Here is a 26,077-nt window from a genome sequence, read left to right as displayed (position 1 = left end):
AAAACATTATTTGTTCATCCTTCTGAGATTGTCCCCATTTGTAAAACCAAATGAAATTCAATATTTGAGAGAAAACAGTTTAATTTAAACATAAAAAGGCATTAATTATCACTATAACCAGCAGGTGGCGGCAGCGTAGCTTAGTAGAGTTTTTTTGCGTGTATATTAGCTAGTTCCTGTAATAGTTTCGCTTTTGAATAAACATTAAACAGTATAAAATCATTAGGTTTACAAATACATTTTGTCAAGGTGAAGTATGAGGTACTCACAAAATCTCATGAAAAACAATAACTTTTCTTGTGAATTAATTACACAGAAATCTGGAGACTGTCCTCCAAAAAAAAAACGACCCTATAGGTTTTTTAAGCACCATGACCTATATTTACGTTTTGAAGTCATGCGCCCTCTAGTGGGCGTAAAAATAATGACAGTGTCGTGTTACGTCTGTCGTCATGAAATGACGTATGACTGTCATTACCAAACAAAATGCGTGTTCATTTAAATGCAATGTGTGGACTTTTTACACCATTTCTCCTATTTCCATTTACAAAAATTAAATTGAATTAATGACTACACCTACCCCATCCCTAAACCTAACCTTAGTGATTTAAAGTGCATTTACACTTTATGAGCAGATATGTTCCCTGGGATCGAACCCGCGATCGCATGATAACATATTGTTATTGCAATGCTCTACCAGCTGAGCTACGCAAAACCCGAAGTTTAATGCAGATAAAAGGGAACAATGCATTAAGATGAAAGCAAATGCTCCTATGGGTCGTATTTCATGAACTAAAATGAAAGTATCCTGTTGTCGATAGGGGCGCCACTTTAGTAAACGCTCCTATGAGTCGTATTTCAGGGAAGTGATAACCTATGGTCGTATTGATTGGAGAACATGTTGCTTTTTTCCCCACACGAAAGTCAGTGTGAAAACTGATGGTCGAATTGAGTTTAACTAAATTAATGCCTGACTATTCAAGTGACTATTCCGATTATAAACTAAGTATTACACTAATGATGCTCAACACACCAACAAGTTACATTTCACTGCAAGTTTTCCTAAAGAATGCTCCGTGCATATGTTCCATTGAGTAAGGACCTCCTGCGTGACTTAAACGTTTGTTTAAAAAAAAAAAAAAAAAACCTGGTGGGGAGGAAAAAAAAACCGAAAACTTATCTCGTTATTACGACATAATATCTTGTTATTTCAAGATATTAAGTCATTATAACGACATAAAATCGTATTATTTCATAAACACCTTTTTTGATATGTGATGTGAAACTAGAGAAGATCGAACTCGGCAAAAGGCGGATTCGAAACCGCGGCGATCGAATGTATTTTACAATTTATTTATTCCAGGTATTCCTTAAATATCTTGTTTTTGATTTTCTACAAATAATTATGTTTATTTTTTCTTTCTTATTACATAAACAAACACAGTTTCTACATCAATTTTACACACATGGGTCAAAAATGACCCATATAGAAATCTTTAATATTTGCAAATTTCTGCAAGTAGGAACATATTTACTGCAGACAACTGTTCATCTGCCACACATTTCACATCTTAACAAGGCTACTTTTGTATATTAGCTAGTTCCTGTAATAGTTTCGCTTTTGAATAAACATTAAACAGTATAAAATCATTAGTATACATAGAAAATATACTCTTATTATATTTAATGTATTAGGCTATATATTTCATAATTTTTAATTTTTTGTCATAAATCAATGCAACTGGTCACCCTTTAAGTCTGTCAGTGTTCCTGAAAAGTAACAGTTTTGGACATATACAACATGGGTCTAAAGTGACCTGAATGAGTTATTACTTTCTATATTGCATATATTAAAATAAATTAATTTTATCATTCATTATTCCATCTATTACTCAATAAACAAATCCTTATTTCAATTTTTCCTTAGTTTTTGAATGAATTTTTTTTGTGTGTCAGTGTCTTTATCTTTCTAAAGGCCAAAGTATACTTCACTTTTGTGTGCGTATGTGAGGGTCAGCATAGAGATTTTTGTAACTTTTTATAATTTCCGCCGGATTTCTGTAACTGTATGTGCAACCTGCAATTGCGTTTGACTGTGTGCAAAGTATACTTTTAGCTTTTTTTAAAGAAAATCAAAAGCACTGTTGATCGATTCACTTATTATATATTTTCACTGCTGGACAGAAACCTTGTTCAAAACTGTTACTTTTCAGGAACACTGATAGATGTAAAAGGTGACCAGTAGCATTGGTTTATGACAAAAAAATACAAATTATGAAATATAATATAAAGCCTATTATATGAAATATAATATGACTTTCATCCATCAAATATACAAAAGCAGCCATGTTGAGAGGTGAAATGTGTGGCGGATGAACAGTTGTCTGCAGTAAATATGTTCCTACTTGCAAAAATTTGCAAAGGTTTCTATACGGGTCATTTTTGACCCATGTGTGTAAAATTGATGTAGAAATACAAAAGCTGTGTTTGTTTATAAAAAAGAAAGAAAAAATAAACACAATGATTTGTGAAAATCAAAAACAAGATATTTAAGGAATACCTGAAATAAATAAATGATAAAATACATTTCTTTCAAAAATTCAGCAAATAAACACTCAGTCTTGTTACGTTCCATGATTGTGTCATTGGTGTATTCTGTCCTGTGTGCTGGGTTTTTTTTTCTCTCCCTTTTCTCTGTGTCTCTCTCTGCTGCTCTACTAGGTGCTGGGGAGAGAGAGGTTGAGTTGATTGATCACACCTGGGGCTCGTTGTGGCTGCATGCTGAAAAGAAGCTCCCAGAGTTACTCAAACTGAAGCCTTCCTTCCAGAGTGTTGTGTTCCTCTCCTGGGGTGCGTTTCCCGTACAACGATGCAACTCGCTGGTTTAACTACCATAGTACGATGCATCTTTAAAGAAATCAACTAGCTAGTCACTACTGTTTCCCGAAACCATGGTACCTGTGTCGCAAAACCATGGTTTGAACCACCTTGGGCTGCGTTCCACTCTAGTTTTAGACACGCACTCGCGAACTTCCCTACACCCTTCCCCTCGGGGGAATCCCTGCCGCCATTTTGAAGTGGGAAGTTTACATGGACAGACCCTCGCTCCCTCGATTTTAACCGAGGGAGCGAGTCTACTTCACATGTACACTTCAGGCAGCTCCATAACCCACAATGCAACACGATTATGACGTCACCGCATATCGCATTTAATTTACCCTACCACAAACAATTCTATGATATATTAATAATTTTTTTAAACTTTTAAAACTCACATATACATATAGAATGCTGTATTAAACAAATTTGTAAGGGGAAAAAATAAATAATAAATCAGCTCCATTGCGGATTCCAAGTGATCAAGGGCTTAGGATGTTCCAGTTCAGCCCATACAAAGGTTCCGCCAGAAGTGGGCACTCGTGCAACGTAAGCAATGACGTACATCCGAGTCAACGAGACCGAGGGAAGTTAGCGAGGGAAGGGCATTTAAAAACTGAACTGGAACGCAGCCTTGGTTGGAGCTGTCGTTATGACGTTCTTCTTCTTCTTCTTCGATCTAATGGCGGACTGGTGCTATGAACACATATCGCCACCTGCTGTAAATTTGGTTCTTTTCTCTTTTCGACTGCACTTTCTTAGTGACGATGTGGAGTAATTACGTTAACAACTCAACATTCATTCTTTGCACAATAAAATATAAACATATATAAACACAATGTTGTCTTCTCTAATCCCAAAAATCTATAACTATTAATTTCACAATTTCATATTTATTAATTTCTTATTGAATATTGATAGATCACAATTAAAATGAAAATAAATGATGGGTTTTACTGTTGATCAATGATCACTGTGATTGTTATACTATTGTGTACACCTGTTGCATATTTTGCTTAAGATCATTAGCCTACCTATTTAAGTCCCCTTGCTATACAGCTATGTGTTCATATGACCTATATGAAAATGACGCCAAAACCACAATTTTCAAAAAATGAAGTTACAGTTCTTTTGGAGGAGGTGGAGAATAAAAAAATACAGCTATTTTCAAAGCTGAAAAATTGTGTAACAAATGCTGATAAAAAAAAATCCTGGGCAGAAATCACCCAAAAAATAAATGCTGCTGGCTATGGTTATGAGCGAAGCCCAGAAGAAGTTAGAAAAAAGTGGACGGACTTCGCAAGTGTGACAAAACGGAGGGCTGCAGCACGTAGAAGGGAAGCAAAAAAGACTGGTGGGGGTATCAACTCCGTTCCTCCTCTGACTGCAGAGGAAGAGAGAGTTTTGGCCATCCTGGGGCCTGAGGCCTTGGAAGGGATCCCTGGAGGCATGGATGCATGTGCGTCAACCAGGCCTTTGAATTCAAAGTTGAGCCCTGGAACATCAGGCCCCCTCCACCCTGACCCTGGAACATCAGGCCCCCTCCACCCTGGCCCTGGAACATCAGAACCCCTCCAGCCTGCCCCTGGAACATCAGCAATGAGTCCTGGTCTTGGGCTATTGCTTCCTCCTTCTGACTCCCCTCAGTCTGAGGCCTCCTTATGTGCTGGGCAACGTCGTTCTGGCATTCCAGAAAACCAGCCATTAATCTCCCGCCAAAGGAGAAACGGCGGACGTTGTGGCTGCAGTGAGAAGCTGCATCAGTCGGAGAAGAAGAAATTATCTGAACTCCAGGAAATCAGGAGAGAACTGAGGGCCCTGAAGGAGCAGAAAGGCCAACATCATCAGGAGGTTATGGCCTATAGGAGGGCTAAATTGGAACTCCTGCAACAACAAGCCAGCAAGCCCTCTTTAACCATGTTTCTACCAACCGACAGTAAGTGAAAATTGTGTTATTTACTCAGTATGGAAAGTCAAATCATGTGTGGCTGACAGCCATGTAATCTTTTTTTTCTTTTTTTTCCAGATCCACAGATGTAACCCCCTTTTTTTTTTTTTTTTTTTTGGCTACATTGTTGGCCATCATGCCTCACTTCTGGCAAATGGGGCTCTGGTGAAGCTGTGTGGTGCATGGCATTCAATTTGTTTTTGAGTGATGAATTTAAAACCCTTCAGCAGTTGAACTGAAATATAAATAAATAAAAAATGTTATGGCCAAATATACTCTTTTGTAATATGTATTTCAAGTGCTTTTGTAATACACTGGGCATTCAGTTTAATATGAGGAAAAGAGCATACTATTGTAACTTGACTCAAAGTAGTATATTAATGCCATATAAAAATGCAGGCATTACTGAGTGAAGCTGAAGCATGTTTACCATGCCATGTCATCCTTTATTAAATACCTGAATAACGTGACCAAGCCTGATAATGAAACATATGAAATGGAACTTTAATTTTATTTTAGTGGTGAGCCACCATCACATAGACCCTAAAGTAAATGAAAATTTTGTTCATTCACAACATTAATATCATCAATGACATGACAATATAAGCCAAACATAACACAAAACACTCTTAAGTACTAAGACTATTCTTAAGAGAAGAATGAAAATTATGAAATAACAGAATGACAACAGTCTATTTTAAAGCAAATCAACATATACAATATATTAATGTTGTACCTTATTACTATAATAAATCAAAGATGGTAATAATTAATTGTAGTAATTTAATTAATTTAGAATGATTATTAGCCAAGGTGTTTCTATTAACTCAAAAGCAGGTGTACTAATGCCTCTCCTAATAAAACAGTGTGTATGTGTTTTTCAAGTGCTCAACAATGGCAGCTTTACAAAGATTCTTACAGCTGGAGCACAGAAGGCGACTGAGAAGTCAATCAGTTTATATAAATGCCCACATAAGGACAAATTTTACCCCTCTTGACTCACTATCTGATGATGCAATTTTAAGAAAATTCCGTCTTCCAAGGACCAAGATCCTTGAATTATTTCAGATAGTAAAACCACACCTTCAGAGGGCAACAAGAAGAAACTACGCCTTAAGTCCAGAGGTGCAGTTGTTAGCTACACTGCGTTATTTTGCTGTTGGAAGTTTTATGGAGGTGGTGGGTGATGGTCTGGGGCTCAGCAAGTCTTCAAAAACTGTGACAACAGTAACACCTTTGCTTTTACAGCTGATGAAGAGCATCCTGGTTTTCCCCAAAACTCCTGAGGAAATACAGCTGGCCAATCAACAATTCTATGATCTTGACAACATCCCCAGAGTGATTGGCATCATTGATGGCACCCTAATCCCAGTATTAAGCCCTAAGGTAAATGAGCCCTTGTACATTTGCAGGAAGGGCTATCCAGCCATTAATGTTCAAGTAGTGTGTGATCACCAGGGAATGTTCACTGACATTGTGGCAAAATGGCCTGGAAGCACACATGACTCTTGCATGGGCCAATTCGGCAATTTGCCAGATGGCTGAAGAAGGTGGCTTTGGTGATAGCTGGCTCCTGGGAGACAGTGGATATCCTCTTCGCCCCTACCTCTTGACACCTGTGCAGCATCCAGCCACCATTGCAGAGGAAAGGTTTAATCAGGCCCATGGAAGGACACGCTCTATAGTGGAGAGGACTATAGGACTGTGGAAACAACGTTTTCGCTGCATCAGCAAGTCCAGTGGTGGCCTGAAGCTAAACCCCACCAAAAGCTGTTCTGTTATTGTGGTTACTGCAATTCTCCACAACATTGCAGTCAGGGAAAATGTCCAGCTTCCTGAGGAGGAAGTTGATGCCGTTGGAGCCGATGGTGAGGAAAATGCTGTTTCTGATGATGATGACGATCATGATGATCCTTTGAACCCACATCAAGGCAGAATGCATCCTGCAGGAGCAGAAGTCAGAGAACTTTTAATTCAGAATATGTTTGGATGGTAGGCTAATACAGTATTTTACAGTTTGGATACTGTGTTTTCTATTATTTGTTTAATTTAATCTGACATAACTTGTGTTAATAAATAATGTTGTTTATTTGCCTATGTTTTCCCCCAGCAGACTTCACTTAAATACTTTTGCAAACAATAAATATGTATTTCTTTCTTATAACACCATGAGAATATTATATTCTACTACACAAAACTGCTTATTTATACAATTTTTCTTCATTCATTGACAAACAATATTGTGGTTTGAGTGTGTAATATTTTAAATAGCCTATATGTTAACGTATGTAAATTAGCCTATAGGCTAATTTAGGATAGGCGCAATAAGCTTTTGCTTCTGCCTATTCCTTTTCAGACTTTATGTTGATTTATGTCATCATTTGTTAAATGTTTAAATGTCTGAATAAAATAAATCTGAATCTGCCTACGTTTCCTTAGCGCTAAGCACTGCATGTGTTGCGTATATGTGTAATGCTATAGTACAGATACAATTTAATATTTAAGGGTAAACCCCTTTTTGTAAAATATTGTTATATGACAATTTGTCTTTGGGAATTTAACAAAGCTACTCACTTGCACACTCACCGTTTCTTCGCACAAACGAAACCAAGACTGCGTCCCAACCGGCATAAATAATCCTTTCGGAGGGCACTTCGAAGGGAGAATAATTGCGATCGTCACGCTATTATATCGTTTCAAATAATTTGTAATGAAGAAAGCAAATTGTGTAAAACCTAGGCACCTCGACTTTAAGTCATCCAAATTACTTAAAGTGGATGGTGAAACCTTCGAAAGAAATAGTCTATAGGGTCGATAGCTCTGAATAGAACACATCCCAGCTGCTGCGAAATCAATGTCCTCAACACGACAAACTAAAGCCGGGGACACACCTAAAGCCGAGCTCACACTAGAGGAGTTTTTAAATCCTAACCGAATATGAAATCTGGTTGCAGCACACATATAAGGAGAATCTTCACAGATTTTATTCTCACAAATCTCAAACATGCATTTCAAATTTGTAGCGCAGCACACACTACAGGATATTGTTAAGATTATCATACCAAGAAGAGCCTCACGTGATTTCATTGGGAAGCGGATGTAAACATATTCGTCACTGAGTTAAAAAGATATGTTTACATTTGCTAGCAGCTACACTCACCCGGTATGTTCAAAACCATAGTGATTTCTCCTCAGCTTTTCTCTTTGTCTGTACGGTTGTCATGTTTTTTGAAGACGCGTTATTCAAGAAGTTGTGTTGTTGCACTTCAATGCACCGTTCCGCTATCTCCGCTGTCCAACGGATTCCTACAGCAGCTGGTTTCACGGTCGCAATTTTAAATGTGCTCTCATTCACTTCTCTCATTGGCTGTTGTTAAAGAACTGACGTAATCTTCCCGATTTAAAATCCTAAATATCAAACATGTTTGTTATGATCGGGGCGGCCCCGATTTGTGAGACAGCAGATCGGGAGGTGCAAGATTCGATCTGTGAACGCCTCACATTACCAGATAATCTGCAGCGAACATTGGAGCCGATCAATATCCTCGACAAGATTTTTTCTCCGATTCTCGGGAGGGGAAAATCGGGCATAAATCGGCCTAAAATTCCTGTAGTGTGAGCCAGGCATAACGATTAGCTGAAACATTCTAAGACTGAACTGAACACACATACCGATTGTTTCCTTCGACTGGAGCCGATTTTAATCAGAGAAAAACACAAACGTTTATGATTGAGACCGCTGCTAAGCAACACACTGTGCACGGGATCTTGAAAATGGATGTAAACAAACAGCTGGCGCTCTTCATCTGCTCTATATTTGTGCGGAAAATAACTAAAAAAGAGGAAAAACGCGCAGGATATGTGTGAGGTCCTGGCTGGAGAGGCAACATGGATTTGTTCTCTGCAGAGAGAATTTGAGGTGAGTAAACAAAATCTCAATAATAGGTAGAATATTTGTAATTCATATGCTTAAATCTATTTTTAGGGCTTGCACTCCGGTGGTGTCGGCCGTTGTTAAGCAACGATAAGCTGCGATCCTCAATGAAGCTTGTTCGACTTGAATCGGCACTGTACAGACCATTAAATTACCACAGAAGCAGGGGCGTAAATCGCGGGGGGGACGGGGGGGACATGACCCCCCCTATCTGAGTGCTGCCCCCCCAAAAAAAATATAATTAAAAACCACTCTAAGTATTGTAAATAAATTATATATCCTTAAAATAACTGTGTAAGAAGTAAAGTAATACAAACGCAAACAGGCGTTTAAGTTTAGAAACATTTTGAGTCACCCCTCCCTTGCCTCACAGTGGTTTGGTCCACCGCGCACGTCACACTCGTGCATGTAGAAATCCAGCGGCGCCGGCGGGACAGGAGACAGACAGTGGTTGAAAGGAGCTCTAGTAAGTAGGCTTTTAAGGCTATTTGATTCAAAAACATCGGATGAAGTGGTTATTTTTGCTTTAATGCTGATGACACTGAGTAATTAGTCATAACAAAAAAAGCAAGATGATAACATTATTTTTTTTCCCGTGAGTCCGCTATTTTAGCGATTATAATGTTACTTAGCGTGTTTGGTAGCTTGTTTACCATAGCTTGTTGGATATTATAAGATAAGTCACCCACACCAACAATTAACATTGTGATAAGAATGTGAACTGTAATAAGGCTAGTAGATTTACTGTTGTGTGTTGGGTTTTGCTCAAAGTGTATTCATCGTATTTTGGTGACTTGGTTGTAAACAACTTCAAAAATATTCCAATAAATAAATGATTTTGAATATTTTGGTCAATTTAGTCAGTTTTTTTATTGAACCAAAGAGAAACGTTGAGCATAATGGTAGTCTACATGCTACACTAATAATAGTAGTAAGGTTTTCTTCTGTGTAACATTACATATATGATATATCCTTTATAAGTAAAATTTTGGCTGCATTATTTGTGTCCCCTTCAAAAATTGCTCTTGAGAAATGTTATGTTTATTGTCCCCTCCTACTGTCCGATGAAATTTACGCCCCTGCACAGAAGTAACGTTAACTTACCACAATGCGACCTCAAAGGGCACTTTCACTTTTGCGATCAAAGGGGCAGGGCTCTTTATATTCTCTCTGTATATATTGTATCAACTGTTAATTTTGTATCCGTATCAGATAAATAATATTGGCTGGTGCTCCAGGACACTCGCAATGTCGTCTATGGATAATCCGGCCCTGTACATTACCTGACACGTTCAAGCTTCCGCAATAGCAGCCCAGCTTCTTTCCTTATCGCTTCTATTATGGTATTCCTTCGAAGAAGACAGTCGTACTCTTGCCAGAGTTCAACCAGTTTTTCTTCCATACCGGTTGTCCAATGTGTTTTTTATGTTTCAAACGTTTTTGACGCCATTTCGCCTGACACAGTCTCCAAGGAAACAGAGACCTCATCGGCCGCAAATATTATGCTGCCTTCACGTGCTCTCAGTGCTATTGTAAAGATGACTTTCCTCAGAGAAAAAAAAAAAAACGAAACTTGAATGCGATTTGCTCATAATCACTACTTCAGAAGTGGGAATTATCAAATTTGAGAAGAATCTTTGTGAGGAGGACTGGCAATGACTGTTTCTAAAATTCTAAGACTAGAATCGTTAGACGCAGCACACTGCACGATTTTAAGCACCAACTGTAAACACCGACTGAACGCAACTGGCTCTGACTCGGCGCGATTGGACATGATCAGTCGTAAGTATCAAATTACATTCATAATCGGGCTTACAATCGTTAGGTGTGTCCCCGGCTTAACAAGGAACTATGCTTCTAACCACAGGTCAGTTCCAACCACACAAGTTTGCGATGCAGTTTGCGAACGTTCGTTGGAACGATGGTTTCGGGAAACACCAAATCGTTGAACTATGCTGATAACGACGGAACTTGCGACCATAGTTGGCCAACGATGCTTTCGGGAAACGCACCCCTGCTCTGCTTGTTGCTCTGAGTTGTGTGATTAATTGTGTGTGACGGTGAAGCTTTTTTACATAGCTAATAGGCTTATTGTTGCCTGAGTTTTGGTCATCTAGTCATTGTTGCTGTCTTTTAATCGGCAGCGATTAAAAACCTCTACTGAGGGAGCAAGGGTAAACTCAATCAAATCAAACTCCATCTCACAGAGTACAACCACTCTGCCCCTACCAAAAAAAAAAAGAGAGAAAACAGCCAAACTTTAAGCAACACAAAATATGTTCACTTTCAATATTCACAATAAATTCAATTTACCCTTTGTAAGTTTCAGTGGAAACGTCAGGATCACACAACAGTTTTAAATTTACAATACCACACAAGCAACATGTAAATTTACTAGTTTTTAGTATTATAAACAATGGACGAGCCCCCAATTTTCACTGTTACTCCCCTTTTTCCTAGACAAACTTTATGCCTGGGACGTAACAGTCTTGACTGAAGTACCATAGAAAATGAATACGGGTCATTTTTGACCCATGTGTGTAAAATTGATGTAGACAAACAAAAACTGTGTTTGTTTATAAAGTAAGAAAGAAAAAAATAACATAATGATTTTTGTCAATCAAAAACAAGATATTTAAGGAATACCTGGAATAAATGAATGATAAAATACATTTCTTTTAAAGATTCAGCAAAGAAACACTCAACCGTTATTGAAATTACATGAATACGGGTCATTGCGCATTAGAAGGGTTTCTCATAGCTTGTGCATCAAAGGTTTAAACCAAGAATTCAGCCACAATTCAAGAAGAAGAAAAAAAACAAAAAACAAAAAAAAAAAACAGTGGATTGAAGAAAATATGCCCTGGGGTTGTACAAACCGTCGCACAAGACATATTTCGGGGAATTACCTCACAGGTAAGAGGTTTCTGGTTGTATTTGGTATTAGTTTGTCACCAGAGTCAGACTATAGCCAGCGAGAACGGTGGAAAGTTTAGACTTTATAAGACATAGGCCTAATAAAAATTTTAATTGATTCTTATGAAGTCTCCGCTTAGGCTATTATAGTTAATATTAGAAACTAACTAAATCGCAAGTAGCCTAAGTCTTGAGTGCAATGCATTAAGCCAGAGGACTTTGACAGGAGAGGTCAGGCTGTCAGAATTAGACATAGAGTTCATTTCCAAAGAATAGGTAATTTTCGTGGCTGTCATATACTGTACTGTAGTGCTACTATTTTGAATACTCAAGATCTAACTACCGAGAATTTATAGGCTAATTGGAGAAAACCTTTTTTTGTACTCCATGCAGAGCATAAACCTCTGAAATCGGTTGAAACCGCAGCTCCCAGTTTACTTGTATTTGCTTAATAGGCCAGTCTTGTCCGGTCCAGTGGACTCGTTGACTACGGGACAAAATAGCAGCTAATTAAGCGTCCCATTTATATCTATGAGAGAAACAAGTAATTATTTATCTAATAAACAAGGCAGCGGAAAATGAAGAGAAAATAGGCCTACCATCTTGTCAGATTAAATTATGTTTATAATTCCCATGTAGAATAAATAAAAGCTTTCATAGCCTATGCATTTATGTCCATCCTATGTAATTTATATAGGCTAATTCGAAACATAGTTGAGTCATTCTACGAAACGGGTGCCATTTCCACTTTGCACTTTTCAAAATTTTCATTAAGAGCAAACTTTTTTTTTAAACAAACATACAACTTGAAAGATATGTTAATCCTCCAAAAAACACATTTTCCCACCTCAGGCACAAAATCTTTATTAATATTATCCTTTTTATTTAGGCAAGACAGCCATTCTTGTACCACCCCGTTACGGACAATATGTATGCCATTGGAGTAGTAAAAGAAGAAATAGATTTTTGAAATCTAATGTTTTCCTAATAGTAAAATGTCCCTTTTTTTGGAAACCATCAATAGAAAGTCTGTAATTTATTTATTTATTTTTATTCTTAGATGTTTAATCTTGAAATATGAATTTGACCTTTCAATGGCCTCATTGTTTGTACTGAAATAATTAATTCACTGAAAAAATACAAATAAAGTTAAATTTATCTGATCAGTCCATACAACAAGAACATAATTCAACATTAATTTATGTACTATTTCATTTTCTTTCCATAAATTTTTAACAAAATGACCCTGTGACGGGGTGGTAAATGTGACGGGGTGGTAAATGATGTTACGGGGTGGTATGGACAAAGTGTTTCTCTATATGATCTGCTGGTTTTAAACTTTAAAAACTGGGGGAGGGGAGACATTCAAATTGAATAAAAAGTGTGTGAGTGAATGAGTGAATTAATAGGCTTGTTTGAGATGCGCCTAGCCTCGTCTGAAGTTCAGCCGAGAGTAGGCGGTTGCAGTTAGGGGAGGAGTGAAAAAAGTGCAGGCAAGACGAACAGTTCTCTGTTCTCGTAGTGGATCAGAACCTACGAGATCAAAGGCGGATATCGCGGGATTCACACTCGTGCACTGTGTTGCTGATAAACTGGATGCAATTTAAGTTCTGTTGCTTTTATATGAAAATAAACATAATGAACAATCAGTCTTTCTAATCAGCTCGAGAGGAGGAATATATACACAGACAAGAGTCGACTCGCCTATAGTTACTTAGACAGTATTCTGCATCCCTCCGCCAACCCGCTCCTCACTCTCAGCTGGGGATATGGGGAGAACTCTGGGTTTGGGCTCAGTCCCCTTGGACAGCACGCCAAAATACGCTTATTATATATATATATATATATATATATATATATATATATATATATATATATATATATATATATATATATATATATATATATATATATATATTTATATATATATATATTTTTTATTTTTTTTTTTTTTTATTAATTTATTTATTTTTATTTTTTTACTCTATTCATTTGTAAGTGTGAACTCATAAAAAAAAAAAAAAAAAAAAAACACTGCCACAGGTAATCAGACAATATTTATTTATTTATTAAAGGGGTTTTTTTTTTTTTTTGGGCGTGTCATCGTAGATTCAAATCTATAAATCAAAATGTATTGCATTTATGAAGAAAAGGTTCAGCACCAAAGACTCTATCGCTATTGTCTCAATGTTGTACAGTGTCAAACAGTGATGGACTGTTTGTGATTTGGTCTTAGTGACTAAGGAGTCCTCTTGACTACTCCTAGCGTTCCACAGACTTAGGAGCTAGTTTTAGCGCTAAAATGCTTTGTGAAATACTCTTAGAGCAAAAATGCAGGACACCTTAAATTAGGACTGACACGCCCATTATTTTTAAGAGTTTCTCCTAAATCGGCAAGAGCTACATTTAGCCTTAAGATGATTTGTGAGTACGGCCCCAGAGCTCCTGTCGTTAAATAATCGTTAATAAAAATAAACTATGAAATCAATTTCAATGTAACGTCACATATATGGACCTCTCGTGCAATTTATTTTAATTTTATTTTTGAACTTATAACCATCATGAAAACTAATGTAGCTAATTTTAATTTAAATGTGAACACGCTATTAGTATTTACAACAGTAATATCAGCTGTTGCTGAATTGAATGCACATATAACAAAAGCTTACTCATAAATTTATTTACTATACATTTTAGCATTTATGTAATTAGCTTCATATAGGCTTCAGTTTAATGTCTTGTGTTTTCTGAATCTATACATATTCAACATTGAGAGAACTCTGATCAAAGTATAATAATAAAAAAGAAAAGAAAAAAAAACAAGTCTATGTTTTTTCTTTTGAATACTTTAAGAAAAAACAATCTCAACTTTTAATGGTAATATTATTTTATTCCAGTCATATTTGTTTGAGATACTTTGACTTTTAATGGAGTAAGTTATAGACTATTCACCAAATTTAAGCGATAAACGTAAAAATAGTTTCTCGGAACTCTTTTAAAAGAGGACTTCCATTTTAAAAATAGGATGACAGACGGCTGCAAATCTAAATCCAAATTTAATATAATTTCAAACATGAAATATATTGGCTCTGTTTTGCGTCTATCCATTTTGTATATTTAACAAATGAGGTGTCTCTGGCGGTAATAATATTTAAAAAAGCTTTTTATAATAAAATAACATGTAAATCTTGATATTACTATTAGGGTGACCACCTGCTAATAAGCCCAAGGGGGGACAAGGGCTATGTTTCTGAGGGACAATGTGGGACACTGCCTGCCCACACCCCATGGGCAGACTCACTGATAATGGTTTACTCATTTCTAGCACATACCACCTTACATGATATATTAATAATGCCCTATTCCCCTAAACATGTGTAATTGCTGATGTATGCTCATGAATAGGCCAACCAATGTGTTTTTTTTTTTCTAAATGTATGTCCTATATGTATATACATACATGCGAAATCAATTGGTAGTTATTAATAGAATAACGAGGACACAAACATTTACATTCAGTCGCGTTCGGTCCCATTTCTTTGCATACACATACCTACACCGTTTTAGTCCCAAAGTATGCACATTTGTAGAAATACACATTTTGCATTCAGATTGCATTATGGTTTCATAATTACCAAGGTCATAAAATATAATTTGCTAGGGGGGTTCGGGGGCATGCTCCCCCGAGAAAATTTAGATTTCTCTGGTGTACATATGTGCATTTTTAAGACGTTTTAAGGCCAACAAATTGGATAACAATAGCTTTAAAACCATGTTAACAAATACATGCATTCACAGTTTTGAGGCAGCTTTAATCGCATGTGTGGTAATTTCATGACTTAACTTACAACAGAGCAATGACGGTCATTGCTCGTATTCTTTTGGGCTTTATTTAAGCTATAATAAAGTAATTATGCAGCGCGCGCCGGCGCATTTGCGCATGCAATTCTTGAGTGCGCGCCGCGAGCACAGAATAACGGCTGATTGGACCTGTTCATTTTTCTGAATTTTACTGACATAGTCTGACAACATCTCATCTGACTGAAGTTCAGTGTTGTTCAACTGAAGCTCCCTCGTCGTCACTTGTAGCCTATCTTTTCCAATTTTCATTGATTCAACTTATTCGTTTAAAAAGCTGATTCATTCAGTAAAGAAACAGCGGCATTTGTTGCTCAGGGACGCAGTTTAATGCTCTGGATTTGATCTGAGCTATATTCGTTGGCAAAATTGTGCAGAAACAGGCAATGATGTCTAAAATGTAAACATGAATAAAATTTATATAACATTTGTTATGCTGATGTCTGGAGAAAAACGGCACTCTTCATGTGATATTGATTAGCAAAGTGAAAGCGTGCACTCTAAATGCGCACCGACACTTGTCTAATCTACAAGACAACATCACATACAGGGATGTCAGATCGATTGTGCATCGTTAAAACAGCAATTATGATAAAATCGCACACCCCTAACCTACCCTCTTCACAGTATAAATAACATTTGAAATTCAGGTCTGTAGACATTACTATTTAGACTCTTGGTGGCAGTGAAACAGCTACTCTGGTGGCGTCAGTCAATCTATCCTTTTTGGTAGCATTTTATTTTCTTTCACTTCATGAACTTGTGAATTTACATTATGCATTTAAATTAATAGTACCCAATGCAAAATCATACTGGGGTGGCCACAGGGGTGGCCAGAGTTTATGCAGGGGTGGCCGTGGCCACCCCTTGGGGGCGCCCCTGTGCGTGACACGGTCTCAATTTGCGGGACGCATGAATTGGGCTTCAAACGCTCTGCGCGCACGCGCTACGCGGGACGGGTGGTCACCCTAATTACTATGGAGTTAAATACGGTGGCCGAGAGAGCTCAACGCGCTGCAAATGAAGAAAACACATGCAAATAGAGAAAACACCAGCAAATAAAGAAAACATCTTCATCAGTTTGACAACACATGCGCTGCAAACTCCACAATACTTAAAAATAGTGAAACGCGCTGCAAACTCCACAACACTTACAAATAGTGAAACGCGCTGCAAACTCCACAACACTTACAAATAGACAAAGATGTATTTTTGTAAGTGTTGTGGAGTTTGCAGCATGTTTGTCTTTTTGTAAGTCTTGTGGAGTTTGCAGCGCGTTTGTCTTTTTGTAAGTGCTGTGGAATTTGCAGCGCGTTTGTCTTTTTGTAAGTGCTGTGGAGTTTGCAGCGTGTCTTTTTGTAAGTGCTGTGGACTTTGCAGCGCGTTTGTCTTTTTGTAAGTGCTGTGGAGTTTGCAGCGCGTTTGTCTTTTTGTAAGTGTTGTGGAGTTTGCAGCGCGTTTGTCTTTTTGTAAGTGCTGTGGAGTTTGCAGCGCGTTTGTCTTTTTGTAAGTGTTGTGGAGTTTGCAGCGCGTTTGTCTTTTTGTAAGTGCACTGTTAAAAATTGCTGTTAATTTACGGCAAAATTTTAACAGTATAATCCTGTTATATTAAAAAGCAGCGCATTACTGTTTTTTTACGGTTGGTGAAATGACGTACACAAATTTTAACAGCATTTTACCGTATTTATTCCACAAAGGAAAGAAAACAGTACTTAACAGTATTTTTGGAACTGAAAACTGCAGCGAACACATCTGGATTTTTATCCGTCTTTACACTGTGATTGAACCGGTGAGTGCACCTTTGCCTTGCTCCTTTTACACAAGATAGGCTACACGTTTGCAATTGCAAATAACTGTGCAAATAACTGTATAATTGTGGATGCTGAGCTTGTAACTGTTTTATACGTCCATTTCAGTGCCAAACCTGCCAACCGTGCAAACTGCGTCACAGAGTGGAGCTGAATTTCGGATTCATATATTTCCCGAGTACGAGGTGAGTTCACTATGTATACCTATACAAGTTTTTCAAATATGATATACTATAAACTCTTCTGCAAAGTAAGCCTTTAACATCATAGCAACAAAGTAATATCGATGTAAGTTATTTCTAACGCGCTGAAATTGTCGTCATCTCGTTTGCTAATTTTAGCTTAAGATCTTTTCATTTATTGGATAATATAGCCTACATTTAGTTTATATTAGACAAAACGTTGATTTCGATAACGTTGTGCTTGCAAATTTGGGTAAGCTTGTTCTAATTTGTACATAACTGTATTATGAGGGGAGTTTTTCTTTTGTTGCTGTTTTGCTTCTTTAGCGTTGGGTGTATTTTGGATTACTTCGACCAAGGTTAGCTTGATAGAATAAGTTGCGCGTTACTACTCAGTAAGTTATTATGTTGATGGTTTGTATTGTAATGTTACTTTGCCCAGTACAGTAGGCTAAATGACATTTTATTTCAGTGGAGACTTTGTTGTTGTTGAGATTTTCGTGCCCAAAGACTGTCCAATTTGACTCGCTGTTGTTGTTTATGTTCTATCATGGTATTATTGTCCTAACAACTGAAATAGACATGCTCTTTCCTAATTTAAAAATTAAATGCATACATTACAGGCATTATTGTTAGTGTATTGAGTCTGTCCTCATCATTGTAACTGTGTCTTAGGCCTCTTCCACTGCAGCTGATGTAGAAAGGACACTTGAACAACCTGCAACTCCTCGACTGATACTCCTTGGTATGTATAGAACTAGTCTATTTTATTACATAAGCCTCTAAGGGTGTTTTTTTTTTTTTCTTTTTTTTTCTTTTGTATTTCAGCAAACATGGTAAATGCTTTTGTGCAACACTGAAAGGGACAGTTCACACAAAATAAATATGCTGCCATCTTTTACCCACACTCATGTCATTCCAAGCCCTCAAGACTTTTATTAATATTTGTTATGTTATGATTTTACTTGTGGCACATGACTAATTTGTAAAGGGTTAGTTCACCCAAAAATGAAAATTCTGTCAGTTATTACTTACCCTCATGCCATTTGACACCTGTAAGACCTTCTTTCATCTTCGGAACACAAATTAAGATATTTTAGTTGAAATCCGATGGCTCCATGAGGCCTTCATAGGGAGCAATGACATTTCCTCTCTCAAGATCCATTAATGTACTAAAAACACATCTAAATCAGTTCATGTGAGTACAGTGGTTCAATTTTAATATTATAAAGTGACGAGAATATTTTTGGTGCGCCAAAAAAACAAAATAACGACTTATTCAGTGATGGCTGATTTCAAAATCATAAATGAATCAAAGTGTCGAATCTGCAGTTCAGAGAACCAAAGTCACGTGATTTCAGCAGTTTGGCGGTTTGACACACAATCCAAACCATGATTCCGCACACTGATTCATTTATGCTCCGATGCTTCCTGAAGCAGTGTTTTGAAATCGGTCATCACTATATAAGTCGTTATTTTGTTTTTTTGGCGCACAAAAAATATTCTTGTCACTTTATAATATTAATATTGAACCACTGTACTCACATGAACTGATTTAAATATGTTTTTAGTACATTAATGGATCTTGACACACAGATTCACAATGATCTGATGCTTCCTGAAGCATTGTTTTGAAATTGACCATCACTATATAAGTCGTTATTTTGTTTTTTTGCCGCACCAAAAATTTTTCATCGCTTTATAATATTAATATTGAACCACTGTACTTACATGAACTGATTTAAATATGTTTTTAGTACATTAATGGATCTTGAGAGAGGAAGTGTCATTGCTCCCTATGAAGGCCTCACGGAGCCATCGGATTTCAACTAAAATATCTTAATTTGTGCTCCGAAGATCAACAAAGGTCTTACGGGTGTGAAACGACATGAGGGTGAGTAATTAATGACAGAATTTTCATTTTTGGGTGAACTTACCGTTTAAGTAATATGTCATTGTGGTTATGGGTTTTGAATTAATTTTGAATTAGTTAATAGTCATGTGCCTCAACAAGTAAAGTCATAACATGATACCTTTGTAAATCATTAGCTAAAGATTATTTAAAGCAGACAACTGGAAGTTGAAATGCATGGCTTTGACCGATTGTGGTAATTAACACGTTCATTTACATTATTAGTTAATATAATATGCTATTAGGGAATTAATATATTATGACACATTTAACTAATAACAATATAATGATTACTTAATCTATTAATCATATAGAAACTTTATTAGTTGCTGATGCAGTAATCATTAATTAATGGTTTAGTTCTTCATAAGTCATACATTAACTTGATTATTTGTGCATTAGTTAAGCATGAATTAATGCATATTACCCGTATTGTAAAGTGTTACCTTAATTTCTATTCACATTCTCGTTATGTAAACTTTTACCCACACTAATTCTGAATGTATGCATTTGTTTTTCAGACACTTCATTGGAATAAATCCTGAAAAAGGCACCAAGGGTGGACAAGACTTATCACACTCGGGTTGCCAGTCTACTTAAGAAGCTAATGGACTTAAAGCGTTAGTTCACCCAAAAATGAAAATTTTGTCATTTATTACTTACACTCATGTCGTTTCACACCCGTAAGACCTTCATTAATCTTCAGAACACAAATTAGGGTATTTTAGTTCAAATCCAATGGCTCCTTGAGGCCTACGTAGGGAGTAATAACACTTCCTCTGTCTAGATCCATAATGTACTAAAAACACATCGAAATCAGTTCAATATTAATATTATAAACCGACAAGAATATTTTGGTGCGGCAAAAAAACAAAATAATGACTTATATAGTGATGACCGATTTCAAAACACTGCTTCATGAAGCATCGGAGCATTATGAATCAGTCTATCGAATCATGAATCAGATCGCAGTTCAAACCCGACAAATGGCTGGAATCACATGACTTTGGCACTCCGAACTGCAGATTCGACACACAGATTCACAATGATCTGATGCTTCCTGAAGCATTGTTTTGAAATTGACCATCACTAAATAAGTCGTTATTTTGTTTTTTTGCCGCACCAAAAATTTCTCATCGCTTTATAATATTAATATTGAACCACTGTACTCACATGAACTGATTTAAATATGTTTTTAGTACATTAATGGATCTTGAGAGAGGAAATGTCATTGCTCCCTATGAAGGCCTCACGGAGCCATCGGATTTCAATGATAACCGTAGACCTCTTTAAGTCATTGGATTTCAACTAAAATATCTTAATTTGTGTTCTGAAGATGAATGAAGGTCTTACGGGTGTGGAACGGCATGGGGGTAAGTAATTCTGAGAATATTTTGTGATTTAAAGTGGCTTTATTTTTCAAGTTTTTCAAAGTTTTAATAAAGCACATTTTGAAGTTACTCTGCATTGTGTTAAATTTGTAATGTTTCAAAGGATATATTTGTACATTGTATTATGGTTTTAAAGCAAGACGTATAAGGGGTAATTAATAAAATCAAAGAAATATCTAGAAAAATAGTTACACCTTTTTTTCTTAGCAGTCCATTTCTCAATATAATAACATTTGTAGCTTACAGTTAAAAAGTGCAAATAAACATTAATTAACTGTTAATACTTTTGACAGTAATTTACTGTTAATGTAGAAAATAACAGCTTTATGCTGTATTTACAAAAACAGTAACAAACTGTAAATTTCAACAACAGCAAGACACTGTTAATTTAACAGTAACTTGCTGGCAACCGTGCTGCCAGTTACTTACTGTTTTTTAACAGGACAATTTTTAACAGTGTGCTGTGGAATTTGCAGCGCATGTGATGTCAAACTGATGAAGATGTTTTCTTTATTTGCTGGTGTTTTTTCTATTTGCATGTGTTTTCTTCATTTGCAGAGCGTTGAGCTCTCTCGGCCACCGTAGTTAAACCTCTCGAAAGTTTTAATTTGTTGCATTCTATTTTTTTCCATTTACATTAAAATGTCTATTATTATTATTATTTTAGACAATTCAAAACTTTAAGTGGCCTTTAGATTATGTATCATCACTTTTACCATCATAACCCTCGTTATTAAAATAACGGAACACTGCTTAAAAGAAATTTTTATTATAATTCTCATTATGATGTTTGATCAAAATAACATATCATCAGTTAACTCTGCAACGACTACTAAATTGTATTCGGTTATGTTTGTCCAAGGCTTGTCAGCAGCGTAGACGATTAAAACATCAAATAGCCTATCATAATTTTTCAATTAACATGCTGATGTTTGTCTTCTGTATTTGTGTTACTATTTGTATCTATTTAATATTCTTTGACAGAATGTATATGAATATCCTATATGCATAAAATGGTTAATTTTGTCTCGTCTGTTTGTTTAAATACAATTGAGGCCTATCTGCATTTATACGTTACTTTGTTAGTATCCTGTTATTACGAAAGATAGGCTATTCGGATTAGGTTATGCACTAACTTGCTGCTTGTTTTAATATAAGATGATCTATTAGAAACAGCTCTGGGTTTGTTTTGCTTTCAAATCAAAAGTTGTCTGCAGCAGAAGCAATCCCAAAGACACAAGGAGTGAATTCATGCGAATATAAAAGAAAACATGACAGACTGAATATTGAATATTAAAATATTTATTTGCTTCAACTCAGAAGAACATACGATCCTCTGTGTACAAGCGGGTTTAGTATCTAGTGATACTGTTTTCCAAGGGCGGAGATCACGACGGCGATGAATTTCTGAAAAGCGGCCTGGACTTCAGGTGTGAATGAAGCACCCATTTGTCCAGCAACAACGACGGTTAAGCAGTCAGCCAAAAGCTGTGGGGGACACAAGAGCAGTGATATAAACACAGATGAACACTGAAGTCAAAACAAGATGTATTAATGAACGTTATTTGTGGGCTGAGTGTCAACGTACCCTGAAGTTGTCAGGATCTACGTGGAGCTTCTCAGAGTGCAGCACACTTAGTTCAGCATAGGTGGCTTTGATGTTGTCCATGTTCTTCACAGCTCTGTCCAGGCCATGGAGCACAACTGTACCGTGAGCAGCAACCATGGGGTTTCCCATGATAGCAGCGGCGTTGTAGAGGTTTCCAAATTTGCCGAAGTACCGCTGGGTCCAGGGGTACACGATAAGACATCTACGAGACACAATGAGAAGAAAGCATTTTATCAGAGCACAGTTTCAAAACTAGTCGCTCGCCTTAAAGAAAATGCTCAGACTCAGTACCTTGCCAGGGCTTGAGGACCAACGACTTCGTATTTAATCTTGGAGAAGATGTCCTGGATGGTGGTCCTCTCAAATTCTGTCCACACAACCATGTTTCCAACTTTTGATGTTCAGACTAAACGCCTTAAACAGAAGCCGAAGAATCGTGTGAAGGGAGACTTTCAAAGAGGTACTTTTAAATGCGTTTCTTCACCACACCCCTTGGAAGGCTATTGGGTGACAAGTTTGTGGGTTGGTTCAATCACGTCCACCAAAGAGATGCATATCATAGCCTACTTTTCGTTTCTAATATCTACAAAGACTAAACTTAAGCAGTTAATTCTACGAAACGGGTACCATTTTGGTCCGCAACGTTTGATCAGATGCATAAGGCACAAAAAAAAATGTCCCAAAGTCTGTTTCCAAAGCTTAAGGTCATTAATTCATGTGTTCTTTTTAACATGATAAATAATAAAATGCTTTTTTTTTTTTTGAAGATTAGCATACTATTTTTAATTAATTTTCATTATTATATAGCCAATTTCACATGTCCGTGTTAACCAACATGACATTTGCATCTAAAATATCACCAAATAAGTCATATATTTTTTTCAAACATATACTATTTTCAGGATTATATGTGTGTCCCTGTTTACACAATATATACTTATTTACAATAAACCTTATTTTTTTGTAAATATTTTATGATTTGTGCGTGTCCCTCAGTTTGACTTACCACCCCGTAACACTAACTTGTTTTATCTATAGATAATGCACTGTTCCTTTAAATGACATCACAAAGCCTAAGTGATATCATTTGAGCCTTATAGCCACCAAGAACAAAAGAAGGCAACTATGTAATTTTTTTTTTTAAATTGTTTATTTGTTGCTTTTTCATGTTAGGCAGGCCCCTTCAAGCTTAACCTTACCACCCCGTCACGCAAAATAGGAGCCCGATCACACGAAAATGCGTATCAATAGTACGAGTTTGAAATCTTGTTTATACGCCAAAATGAGTTTTGGCGTGCTTATGGTACGCAGTTTTTCGCGTGCATATGATACGCACTTTATGGCGTACTATACGTACGAACCCCCTTCCCCCTACCCCCATCCTACCCAAGAGCGTTCATACGCCATAAAGTGCGTATCATATGCACGCGAAAAATCCGCGTACCATTAGTACGCAAAAACTCATTTTGGCGTATGTATTCTACGAGATTACAAACTCTTACTATTGATATGCATTCTCGTAGGGAAAACTGTTTTTTTATTAATTTTTTCACATTGTTAATACAAAGAAAATTAAATTTCAGATTGAATGCATGTAAGCTAGGTGAGAAACTTGACCACATGGGACATTTTGTGATGAAATTTAGCACCCCGTCACGTTTTTGTGACGGGGTGGTATGTGACGGGGTGGTAAATTTCATCACAAAATGTCCCTCGATAAAAATCACGTTCTTGGGGGTAAAACTTTTTCTTTTTGGCAAGGTTCCCGTGGTAAAATGTGCATTCCAAGGGCTAAATAGCATGTTTTTTGGGCTCACTTCAACCCGTGGACATGAAAAACAACCCGCGGCAACAGTGTAAAAGTAGCCTAGCCCAATTTTGCGGGAAAAACGTAGACTTGGCAACACTGTTTGGTTCATTAGACTTGTTTGATATGAGCAAATTCTGCGCAGAATCGATCAACGGTGATCACCGCGAGATGCATGCCGGTTAGAAATGTGTCCGAGGGTGGTCCGCCTTGCTCTGATGTCATACTGACGTGTGTCAAAAACCTCTCGCGAGGGCGAGGCGGACGTGTCGGATTCTGCAGTCGAGCGCAGTTCCTCTCCACAGACTGCGCTGACCAAAAGCATGATGGGAAACGACTTGATGACGATACAGCTTAAAGCTTATTGGTTTAAACAACCGTGATGTATTGATCTCTTTTAAAATGTTTGATTTTGAAACACTAATACCATGATTTTATGCGTATAAATTATGTGTGAATATTCCAAAAGTCTTTGAGAGTGCGATCTCTCTGTGGGTTATGTGATTGTTATCATATTTATAAAAATATATAAAAACATGTCTGTAATTAAAATAAAAATGATTGATACACACATCCTTCGAATGGAAATAAATATCAAGTACTTTGGGTGTATTTTTCATTATGTTTATTTTAATTTAAAAGCAACAGAACGTAAATTACATCCAGTTTATCGCAGGTGTCTGATGCACTCCGAGAACGGAGAATTGTCCATCTTGCCTGCACTTTTTTCACTCCTCCCCTCACTGCAGCCGCCTACTCTCGGCTGAACTTAAGGCGAGGCCAGGCGCATCTCAAACAAGCCTATTTATAGATAAAACAAGTCAGTGTGACGTAGTGGTAACTCAAACTGAGGGACACGCACAAATCATAAAATATTTACAAAAAAAAAAAGGTTTATTGTGAATAAGTAAGTATATATTGTGTAAACAGGGCAACCCAGTCTCATATGAAAACGTATCCTGACTACGTTGGTCCAAAGTGCAAAATGTAGAGGGGTTACAATAATGGCCCTTAAATTGTATGACTGTTACATTTTTTTTTTGCCTATTGTTTTGCGTCCAAGTCACGTGACTTTAGAGAGCCCGGCCGTGAGAACAAAAAACATGGCGGACATTTCTCTACTTTTTAGTGAAAAAACAATATTTGGAGTTAGTTTCTGCATAAAAATAAGTTTTGATTACATTTTTAGCGAGAAATATATATTCTATTTTCATAATATTCACTCAGTGAATGTACATAATCACTCGCTTGCGCGTTGTTGCAAAGATTTTTCTGATCTCGCCAGAATAATGTGAAACTGCTACGTTTTGGTTGCTATGAACAATATTTTATTTTCTGCATCAAAATAAGGTTTGATTACATTTTAAGCAAAAAATATATATTATTTATTTTCATAATATTCACTCAGTGAATGTACATAATCACTCGCTTGCGCGTTGTTGCAAAGATTTATCTGATCTCGCCAGAATAATGTGAAACTGCTACGTTTTGGTTGCTATGAACAATATTTTATTTTCTGCATCAAAATAAGGTTTGATTACATTTTAAGCAAAATATATATATTTTATTTTCATAATATTCACTCAGTGAATGTACATAATCACTCGCTTGCGCGTTGTTGCAAAGATTTATCTGATCTCGCCAGAATAATGTGAAACTGCTACGTTTTGGTTGCTATGAACAATATTTTGAGTTAGTTTCTGCATAAAAATAAGGTTTGATTACATTTTTAGCGAGAAATATATATTCTATTTTCATAATATTCACTCAGTGAATGTCAACCCGTTCTCACTCCTGACCGTTCTCACGCTGAAGAAGTCTCCTTCAGAACACAT

At 36.7% G+C, this 26,077-nt stretch overlaps 1 protein-coding gene and 1 long non-coding RNA gene across 2 annotated transcripts; one reads left to right on the top strand and one right to left on the bottom strand.

Annotated features, from left to right (window-relative positions):
• The first annotated feature begins 17,174 nt into the window (after nucleotides 1-17,174).
• LOC137012897 (uncharacterized) lies at nucleotides 17,175-20,294 on the top strand. Its single transcript, XR_010893630.1, has 4 exons — nucleotides 17,175-17,322; nucleotides 17,450-17,526; nucleotides 18,199-18,268; nucleotides 19,957-20,294. It is a non-coding gene; the product is annotated as an uncharacterized lncRNA (long non-coding RNA).
• Nucleotides 20,295-22,185: 1,891 nt separating this feature from the next.
• LOC137012888 (hemoglobin subunit beta-2-like) lies at nucleotides 22,186-22,818 on the bottom strand. The gene is made up of 3 exons (XM_067376376.1): nucleotides 22,727-22,818; nucleotides 22,415-22,637; nucleotides 22,186-22,314 (listed from the first exon to the last, which is right to left on the bottom strand). Exons 1-3 carry the CDS (start codon nucleotides 22,816-22,818, stop codon nucleotides 22,186-22,188), a joined length of 444 nt encoding a protein of 147 aa, XP_067232477.1.
• Nucleotides 22,819-26,077: the final 3,259 nt, after the last annotated feature.

This window comes from Chanodichthys erythropterus, chromosome 3 (genome assembly GCF_024489055.1).
Source record: "Chanodichthys erythropterus isolate Z2021 chromosome 3, ASM2448905v1, whole genome shotgun sequence".
In the NCBI taxonomy this organism is placed as follows: Eukaryota; Metazoa; Chordata; class Actinopteri; order Cypriniformes; family Xenocyprididae; genus Chanodichthys; species Chanodichthys erythropterus.
Note: the sequence above shows the minus strand (reverse complement) of the source record. Positions and strands in the feature narration are given on the sequence as shown.